This window comes from Pseudomyrmex gracilis, unplaced genomic scaffold, assembly GCF_002006095.1.
Source record: "Pseudomyrmex gracilis isolate BER0280 unplaced genomic scaffold, ASM200609v1 scaffold_163, whole genome shotgun sequence".
Lineage (NCBI taxonomy): Eukaryota > Metazoa > Arthropoda > Insecta > Hymenoptera > Formicidae > Pseudomyrmex > Pseudomyrmex gracilis.
In genome coordinates, this window is record NW_018020747.1 from 111,170 (window position 1) to 121,815 (window position 10,646).

Consider the following 10,646-nt stretch of genomic DNA (forward strand, 5'->3'; position numbering starts at 1 on the left):
AACATTTATTATACATACAATATATATAATAAATTCTTTGTATAAGTTTACAAAATTTTATATAATTTTTTCCAAATGTTTCCATTCGGAAGAGGGAAACGCGATGATCCAGAATATTCGCGTCTTACGCCGCGCGCGATTATGTGCGTCGGTCCGATTCTTCGTAAAGCGTGTTTAATTTGGCACGCAATAAACCCAGCGCGAAGAAGGTCACCGTCATTCGACGTTCTATGACTGCAGTTGCAGCTGCACCGACGACGAGTCTCCTGGAAAAGTATTTATATACGTTCTCACTTGTCCACACATGCACATATGCCCGCGCGTGCGCACGCGCGCGAAGAAACGCGCGAAGTGGCGAAATTCGATCGATCTCGGCGAATTCGATGCAAATAGTTGAGAGAAAAGAAACGCGCGGCCTTCGGTGCGTAACCTTCGCATGAGAACCACTCGCGATACGTTGTTACGAAGGCTCCGTTGATGAGACTTTATTCTGCTAAGGTTGCTCGAAGGGGAGGGTTTGTGCAGCTGCATCCCTGTCGTTCACGGGAGGAGAATCGACGGCGGTCGATAAACGCGCAACCCCACCCTGTGCTTCAACGATGGTTGCACGTGTCGCACTTGTGATTCTGAAATCTGTATTCTATTTGCTTCCGGACATTATGAGATATGAAATTTTGTCCAAACTTATCAACGTCAAGTTTCAGACGCGTTTGTGGACAATTTAGAAAAGTAAAAAAAAGTGAAAAAAAGGAATAAAGAAAAAACAACATTTATATATGTAAGATACAGAAAAATATTACATTAAATTAATGTCAATAAATTAAAAATAAGGTACAAGTTTTCAATATAGAGTTCAAACAATAGAAAAATACAATAATAAAATTACAAAACTTAGCAACTATAGGTATACCAGTTAAAAAACAAAAACTTACATATATTACATCTAACAAATTAAAGGAGCGCATCTAAGCGAGCCACAGAAAAAGTGCCCTCAATTTTTCAAATCTAACTAACTTTGTAATGTAAAAAAAAGTAAGATATATATAATTCTTTAATTTAGACCACAGTCTTGTGTCTTACAGCACGTGATCACAAAATCGGTCTAAATTTGAATTCATATTCTACTTTTCCTTATTCCGTCTGAAATATCGATACTTTAGTAGCAGAAATGTATAAAAAAGTATATATATATATAAACTCTCTAAACATTAATAAATTTACATATAATAAACTTCGCACTCATTGTCGGTCGATAATTACGTATACGGCTGAGTAAATTGACTGATCGGAAATGAAAACATCGGGATTTCAAGACTAAATTTCAAGTCAGTCTAATTTCTCTAAAAACATTTTTGAATATTTTGAATATGTGTAAACTGGACAGACAAACAAACAATATAAAGACTGATGATAATCGTACTATTAATTATAAGGTAATGTTCGTATCTTAACGGCTTTTTTTTATGTTAAACTCAGTTGACTGAAATTCTTGTTTCGCGTTGGCATTGAATCCACTTTTTTTGTTAGGAAAATCCAACTAGAGATTAGTTACATTTGTTTGAACTGTTCAATAAAAATGCTTTGTAATATAATAATAACATACTCGGCTATGTGTGTGCAGCTTGCACGGAAATTCGATTCTCCACGTGGGTCACACGTAAATGTCACGTCAGACACGTGGCGCCCTCGAACAATCAAAGTCAGAAAATGTGACTACTGGCAGTAGGAAACATTTTTACCCGCGCGCGTTTTATCCACCCACACAAGGATTAATTAAAGTACTAAGAAGATAAAATATATATATATATATATATACGTGAAAAAATATTTGTAATTTTTATTCTACCGATTGAGATTTGCTTTTTCTTAAGCACAAACTAGCACAACCAAGTCAAAACTGACACATTCCGAGAAACAAAAAGTTGAATAAATTCATGTATTAAATAATTTAAGAGCAAATTCCGCGTTTTGTAATCTAAAGAAAACAACAATTGCAGTCGTTATTTTCGCGAATTGCAGAAGACCGCAAAATGTCAAGACAATTCGCACAATTCGTAAAAGACTTGCGCGCCCATTTTCACATGTGACACGATATGTCAGCGTGATATTATGGGCAAACCGACATTTCGCCACTCTGGCGTTGTGCCAGGAAAGAGACAGTGCGCTTTCGGATATACGCGCGTCTTCACCAGGATTATGTTAAATAACTTGCAAAGATTCTGTCGACGGAAACGATTTATGTGAAAGAATGCGTTTACGTGTGAGGAAGTTATAAATAGTACATAACCCAGTATTTGCCAAGACGAATGCGAAGAATTCGGATCCCAAAAATCTGCGAGTTTTGTTTACATTGCAAATTTTTAACAGTTTTCAATTTTTTTACGATTCGGACAAAAAAAACAAAAGATATTAAGAGACATATTCGAGAGAATATGTACGCGAGAAGAGCTTTTATGTCGCGGTAATTATTACGCGATTTTATCTCACGCGGCCAATTCGGTTTCGCGAAAAACGAGATGGAGCGGTTCCCTCCTCCCGCGTTACCCCGGCGCGGCAGCCTTTCATTCATAAAGCAAATTTTCTCGTTTTAACGAAATAGAACGCGCAAAACGCACTTTGACACGTCGTAACACGCTGTGAGAAAGAAACAAAGATCCCGCATGTCAATTGACATTTATTCCCGGCGATACGTCACGACGAATTCCCGACGTAACAATTGGGAAAAGAAAGAGAGAGAGAGAGGAAGATATTCGGCGTGTTATATGTTCAGTAATGCTAAAAATGTACAACGTCACTGCATTGTTGAGCTTTGTGTACGGATTTAGGCGCGAACTTCGCACAAGTTTAATAAAAAAAAAAAATCCGTAACATTAAAGAATAAATAGAAGTGCTGATATTTCCTTATATTTATTGATTCTCGACTTAAATACACATACATACATCGATAAGACTCGAAATGTATCTCTTTAATTTTGTAGCGACGCAATTCAATTTTCCACGTCGCGCGCAGTCGGGAGATTTTATTGTTGACGTTGCTGCAAAACTTACACTAACATACACGGAGACGCGTTTTCGTGAACAAATCCAATCGGACCGTATCTCGAGAAACGATCTCGAGAATTGGGATCTAAAATGACGCTTTGTGTCGCGCGCAGGAATTCAGTCGGGGTTAAAGGGTTAAAGCGTTGTAATCCGCCGCGTCAGGCAGGCGGAATTGGAGCCTGCAAAAATCCCCAGCCGGTTGAATCACCCTGATGATGACATGGTTATAGCCGGACAGTTGTGGTGCGACACGAGAGAGCTTTGTGGCTGGTCTCTCTCCCATCGTCGTCGTTGTCGCGCGCGTGTGTGAAAACAATAACGTCGTAATTGGGCCAATAATAAAATAACTCGTCTGCGTAGTACATCCACACGTTTGTCCGTTTATACTTCTTTCTCCCCGCGTCGTTCGCATCCTCGGTGCACTTAAGTGCGGAAGATGTCCCTCATTGGCTTCAGACACGCGCCTTACGCAATCACGATTTATCGTTGTAGGAAATTTTGAGCGAGAAATTAAACACTCTGCTGGAAAATATCACGTAGAAACTGCGAGGATATTATATACAGCAGCCATTAGCGCGCGCGCTTAAAAAAACACACGCGATTTATTCACAAAACTGGCATATTAATTTCGCGAAACTTTAATTATTAACAATTCGACGTATTTCTAATAATTCTCTGTAATTTTTTATTTAGATTTTATCATCTTTATTTCATTTTCGTATCACATTTTGATGTGATTTTAAATTCTTCAATAAATTTAATATTTATTGAAGAAAATTCAGGATTTATTCTTGATGATTTTACATCTGTAGAGTGATATTATTAACGTAATTAACGAAAATATTATACGGCATTCGCGATATTAATGTTAAGTGGATGGATCCCATAAGGTCAAAGTTCGCGCGTGCACTCCGGAGCGAACCGACACAACTCCGGACTTCCGACAGTCGATATAGTGTCGGCGATTTATCGGGCGCAGAGTGCTCTGGTATCGCTAATTCTACACTCGACGGAGAAAAAGCTATCCATTTAGAGATAGCATATGTACACAGGTTAAACCTTATCATATATCGAAGAGGTTTTACAAGTTTTTATAGGTTCTTTTGGAAATTAGAAAAAACGAAGAACTTGAAGATTTCTGCTTGCGAGACATTGCTAAAAAATTCTAAGAACTTTCGTTTTAATTACTTCCTTTTTACAGAACCCTGTATTTTCTGCATGAATGAGACTCTTGTATAAGTCTGAATTCAACAGAAATTTTATTCAGGGTCTAACGATTGCTTCGAATATTAAATATATATCGGAGGTAAAATAAAATTTTAAAAAGGCGTTTGACTATATAGAACATGAAACATGTGAAGTAAAAGCAAGACATATATTAAAATTTATAAAAAACATTAACACTTGACACAGCTACTGTGGATTTCTAGAACACTGTGTGTGTGTGTGTGTGTGTGTATGTATGTGTGTGAACGACGGTTGAATTTTAAGAGGATAGCGTAATAGAGAAAAAAAGATCTTCTCGAAAAAGACGGTGCTGACGTTGTCATCCGGCTGAAGCTCCACCCCGGTGATTCGGGGATCGGTCGATGAAACTCTGTGAACCCCGCCTTAAAGTATCTCCAATGGAAATGTATTATGCAATGCACGCGTACTCACCACTAACTCTTAAACCGGACTTTAATACTTTGTTCTAGCTGTTCTTGCGCGCAAAAATGTTCTGTGGAACGAAAGACACGTAAGTGCCTTTTAGCGTTAAATATTTTAATCGTGCGAGCGATTCACCGTGTCACCCTCTCTGTCTCTCCCTCTCTCTCTCTCTCTCTCTCTCTCTCTTCGTATTATCGGATACGTGGTTATAGTCGTCCATATCTCTTCGCTTGGAAAACGCACGTACATGAACTAAGTATGTGTATTTCACTATTATAATATATATATATATACCATATAGCAGAAAAGCAATAAACAATTAACCTTTTGTTAAAATTACGCAAAAGCTAATAACACTTGATAATGTTTTGCAAAATTACACTTCTACAATTTCAAAAACTTATGTTATACATTTTCTTTTCTTTGGTAAACTTTTATCGTACAACGCAAAATGTAATTGCGAAATGCTTGAATGTGTCTAGAAACTTTTATTATACTTGAAAATAACACAACGAAGAATGTTTCCCGCAAAATACCATCTTTCTCGCGAGCTCTCGCGAACGTAATTTCGCGCGGAGGAGGGAAAAAATATTTTCTCACACAAAAAATAATTCTTCAATATCTACACTTGCTGCATTTCCTCGCGTGCGACATGTGTATTCCCTTGGTGTAGCCTTGATACACGCGAGATTACAAGGCGCTTTATTTGCGAGGACACGTGTGTGTGTGAACCACGTTTGTGCGAGTAATCCGCGAAAGATGCAGCCATCTTGGACATCATTCGCCTTCGGTCTCTGGTTTCCTTTGATTGTCTAGATTATAGGACGATGTTGTTTGCGCCGCGTGTTGTTTGTGCCGGCGCTTTACATGTGACGGAAACTTTCATCATCAGTGCCGATGTGCACGGATCAAACGCGCGCGATTTCGTCTTCCAAGCGATGCAGCTCGTTCGATAACTCACGAACGTCACGCATCGAAAGAACTTTTGCACATATCACTCTGATTTATTTTTCATTTCTGCGAAACGCGAGAGAACCGCAATAAGTGGCTTTATTGGTGTTTTTTTTTTTTTTTCTGTTTGACTTTCAACTTTGAAATTGAAAGACATTTTTACGTTTTAATCAACGTATGTAATGAGAGAGATATGCGGAGAAAATAAATATAATAATATGTGTCATGTATCGCACACACACATATATATATGTGTCGTATATCACACACTCACACACACGCACGCATATACATTGTGCAAAATAATGAATGACACAACGTTAGCTTTGTTGCTTTATTCAATTAGTGAGTGATCGTATTATGCGGTTAATAAAAATGTTTTCGACGCTGAAATTGGATACGGCAAAAGAGGTTAAATATTTACCGTGCTTTGCATGCATTATTATTCGGATATCGTTTAATCATATCGCGCTCATCAAATATTCTCTAATTCATTTTTGTCTACCGAGTTTGCGGCTAAACAAATATTGACTTTGACGAAATATAATCTAATTTTCCCTTTACGCTCTTTTCAATCGTGTAAAGCACATTAAGTCGGATTTACATGCCTTATACTCTTGGCGCATAATTAGTCTTCCGCGAGATCGCTGAGAAACGTTTCAAACACTTTAAGCTTGACTTTATAGAAAAATACGCTAAAGCAGTTTAAAAAAGATATTCAATTATGATATATTTCGTGAATCATCAACAAATCATGTATTTTTACTGTAAAAATAAATAATTACGAAAACCACAATATTTTATATTCATGTAAAATACACGAACAATTGTTTTTACATTGTTGCAACATCATTTTGCTTATAAAATTGAACGAGTATAAAATCACACGGACGTCATTTGCCACAAATTAACACATATTTTCATAAATAAACTAAAAACAGAGTCGATGTATTGATATTTAAATTTGTGTTTATTTGATATTTTGTTAAAAAGACACGTCACTTGGCGTACTTGAAAGAAATAAATTTATTAAATTAAAATTGGTGTCACGGCTGAATACACGTCAACATACACGTTTTTACTTGAATTCATCGTGACCTGCAAGAAAATGGAGAAAAAGTTACATCGCATTACCGGCTTTATGTTTTCTTGGAAAAGTCGATCGTGAAAACTTATTTCGAGCAGAAAGTTTGTCACCGGACTTGTCCGGACGCTTCAGGCTTTCGTTAACCTTTTATATGAGTGAGACAAAACCATAGCTGAACGTTTAGATCAAATAAGAAAAATTAAAGATTGACATAAGTGTATAACGCCTCGCAACCAAACACGACAGAGAACTTATTTGCATAAAGATATTTTAACAAATATGTTGGATCGCTTAATCTAAATAAAGCGGAAAATTAATTTGACGATTAACGATATATATATATATATATATATATATATATATGTCCAAGAAACCGAACTTTGATTTGGAACACGTGTGCGCAACTTAGAAATCAGAGTTTCCATCAGTGTTCGTGTCAAAAAGAATACATTTTCCACGAGTTCCTCGTCAAGAATCTGACGCGCGTAAAAACACAAACATTTTTGCATTTATAATTTAAGATCAAGGAGAATTGTTTCTCGCGGGGAATAGTTTTGGTTTTGTGCGAGAACGCGCGTCAGATTCTTGACGAGAAACTCGTGGAAAATGTATTCTTTCTGACACGAACACTGATGGGAACTCTGATTTCTGAGTTGCGCACACGTGTTCCAAATCAAAGTTCGGTTTGTTTAACGAACAATGAAGCAACTTTTCCGCGAGCACTCGATTAGCGAAGTCGTTGATTTTGTTTTCTGTTACAGACCAGCCGCCGAATGGCACGCAGTTGGAGCATCTGGTAGCGATATCTACGAGCGCGTGTAAGTAATCCACAGCATTTAACAATAATCGCATTAAAGTTTTATGCGCAACAGCGCGCGCGAGGCAAGCGCGAAGAAAAGGCTTCAATTATTCGTATCGTTGAAAGGCCAAGAGAATCAAGAAAATACAAAAATTTCTATAATAAACTCGAAATAAAGATCGACGTTTTTATATCGCCGGAAGATGTTTTTTTATATCATTGTGGAAGAGGTGTATATCGATTTCAGTTATTATTTATAACAATGTATTGTGGACTTTCACAGATTCGAATATTTGTTTGCTTCGATTTTATTACGTACAAAAAATACGTCGAGAACAAAATATAACGCAATGCAAATCAAATTACCCTTAATTGTTCAAAGCTACTTTTAAACCGTGTATTTCAAGCGCGAAGTTTAATTGCAGTTGCGTGTTTGATTGCGTGCTCACTTTTTCTTTGTTCGAGCAAACAACAGTAGTGACATCGAAAAAGACAACTGATTCGCACGAACGCAACGCAACGTCTCCTTGCACGGAAAAGCACTTAATCGGGGAAAAAAAATGTATCACCCCTCTGGGGAGGCGAAAACGTTTATACCTAGCCCGTGCGTGTAATCGACGCGGTTTCGAACTAGGTCGAGGAGACAGACCTCGTTTCGCCTCTACACACTCGCGAATTTATTGCTCGCGGCCGAACAATAATCGACGATTCGGGTCAGGACCGGGGCTCTGCGTTGCACCGACCCGGAAGTCGAATCGACGCGACGCAACGAAAGTCGGCGCATAAATAGAGCGAGTATGTTACATGACACATGATTGGACACAAAATTTATGAAAAAAAAAAGAGAGGGAAAACACAGAACAAAAGAGTTGTTTTTAACTGTCACACTTGTTTACTATCGAGTAGAATTGCAACGAATATTAGGCAACTTTTCGGTATTTTACCTATTCGGCAACGTTTTTTTTTACTATTGTTTTACTATTCAGCTAAATACCAAGTAATTTTAAATGTGAAAAAATAGAAGGAAAAGTAGAAGATAGTAACTAAATAGACTGTTTCTATCTCAGTCGCGGATAGTTTTAGCACGCGCTTGAGTATCTGCTTTGTATATAATAAAAGTAAATTAAATTAAACACATTTATTGTTTATAATATTCGCCGAATATTCGTTGCATGTTTAACTGTCGAGAGATTCCGTAAAATAAAAATTTTTAATAATCACGATACTATAGGCTCGTAAAAATTCCATAACATTTACATCTTCAGATACAGCTGTAGAATTTTATATGCACATGTTTTTACACATTTATATTTCAATGATGTAGGTTTTAGTCTCCGGATTTCGCGCATAATCTCGTGAAAAGCTTGTTTTTTGAAGCGTTTATGAAAGAAGATTAATTATATTTATATTCGCTTTTTTTCGCGCGGACACGCGCAAGCGTGTCCAGAATGTAAACGAGGAAGAAGAATTTGCGTTTAATTCTCTTTATCGCTATGCAACACGAATCGCGTAAACTATTGAGTAAACAGTAATTAGCGACGACTTGTTGTTTTAATTGTGCAATTACGAACGCACAATGCGAGCGATTACTGTACTTAATAGTCGGGACAGTCAAGGCTGACTATATAATCCGCTGATTATCACAGTCGTGTCTGGTCATCCTGCTCTCACGGACAGCACATGCTTATTTTAAACAAACTTCATATTTTGGTGTAATGGTTGCGCGCTATATTGTCTCTCTCTCCACTTTTAACCGATTTATTATTATAAAGTTTGCGAAAGTATGGTGTAACAAATAATCATTCGCGTTAATGACAATTATTTCTCTCTCAATGTTTCTAAAAAAAAAAAAAAACTATACTTTAATAATCGAAGATTCGAACAGACAGCAATAAGAACTAAGTTGTGTTAATTAATATTCTGACAAATGTGTGGGAATAAAAGGGAACGAAAAAGTTATTTGAAAAAATTTAAAAGGTTCTCGTATTTTTGCAAAACGAGGTTAATTTACGTAATAATATTACAACGTGACGCACACATATATCTTTTTGAATCGCTCTATATTTTATCTACGTGTAAATTGAGACGCATCATCCGGCGCGTCCTCTCTAAGTAGTATAAGTTGAGAGCATTCCGTGAAACTCGATGCAGCTAATTCGATAACGAGCTTATTTCGATAGATAACGGCCTCTAAGGGGAAGCCCTTTATTTTATTTTAGTGTTGAGCCATAACCACATGCGTTTTGTTGTTCGTTTAGCTTGATCGATAGACTCGCAGTTGTTGCACATATATTGTGCGTTATTTTGCTGAATCTGACGTACGCGTATTCGGCAATTAATCACCTTCCGTTTGAATGGTGAAAGGAATATTTGCTCGCATTAAAATCCATGACGCGAACAACGTTGACAACAGCGTTGATTTTGATTATTGTCGACAGACAAATAGTATAATCGTATCCCTCGAGAAATTGCAAATAATATAATTGTCACAATTAATTTCCAAAGTAATTTATAACACACATTTGTTGACGAACACACGATATCGCAATAAATTCTGGCAACATTGTGAAACAAAAAAAGCAATGAAATTCGATAAACAAGTCAGTGAGCGAATTAGTCTGGTTTTTTATTTTCTATTGCCGCGTTTGAAATTGCCACATAAAAAATTGCCGTTTTTTAAAGTTCACCGTTTGCCTCATAAATTTTGTTTTTCCCTGACAAATGCGTTGAATTACCATTTCAAGTCCGTCCGATTTCGCGACACACTTTGTACGCGCACACCTCACGTAGATATATATATATATATATCATCTCCGGTGTTTCATCTCTGCGTCAGGCAACTCGAGTTCTGTGATGAAAAAGCCGAATGTATAAGACGCGACTCCGAGAAGGATAATGTACTCTCGTCGGTGGAAGAGATCGCTTAGTTTCCAGGAAAACACGAAAACTCGCAGCACTCGCCAAGCAAACGCGAGATTAATATCGAGTTGATATTGCGCGACGCGCGCGCGCGTAGATATTTTTCTTTCGTTCAAAAAAAAAAAAAAAAAAAAAAAAAAAAAAAAAAAAAAAAAAAAAAAAAAAAACACGAAAACTCGCAGCACTCGCCAAGCAAAC

At 37.1% G+C, this 10,646-nt stretch overlaps 1 protein-coding gene across 3 annotated transcripts in view; it reads left to right on the forward strand.

Moving 5' to 3' along the window:
• Positions 1-10,646, forward strand: part of LOC109857552 (solute carrier family 12 member 4) — a 73,129-nt gene that overhangs the window by 3,628 nt on the left and 58,855 nt on the right. For all 3 annotated transcript variants that reach the window (XM_020433970.1, XM_020433971.1, XM_020433972.1), the window contains exon 2: positions 7,492-7,548. In XM_020433970.1, the coding sequence (XP_020289559.1) occupies positions 7,492-7,548 (57 nt within the window). The remainder of the gene's footprint in view (positions 1-7,491; positions 7,549-10,646) is intronic.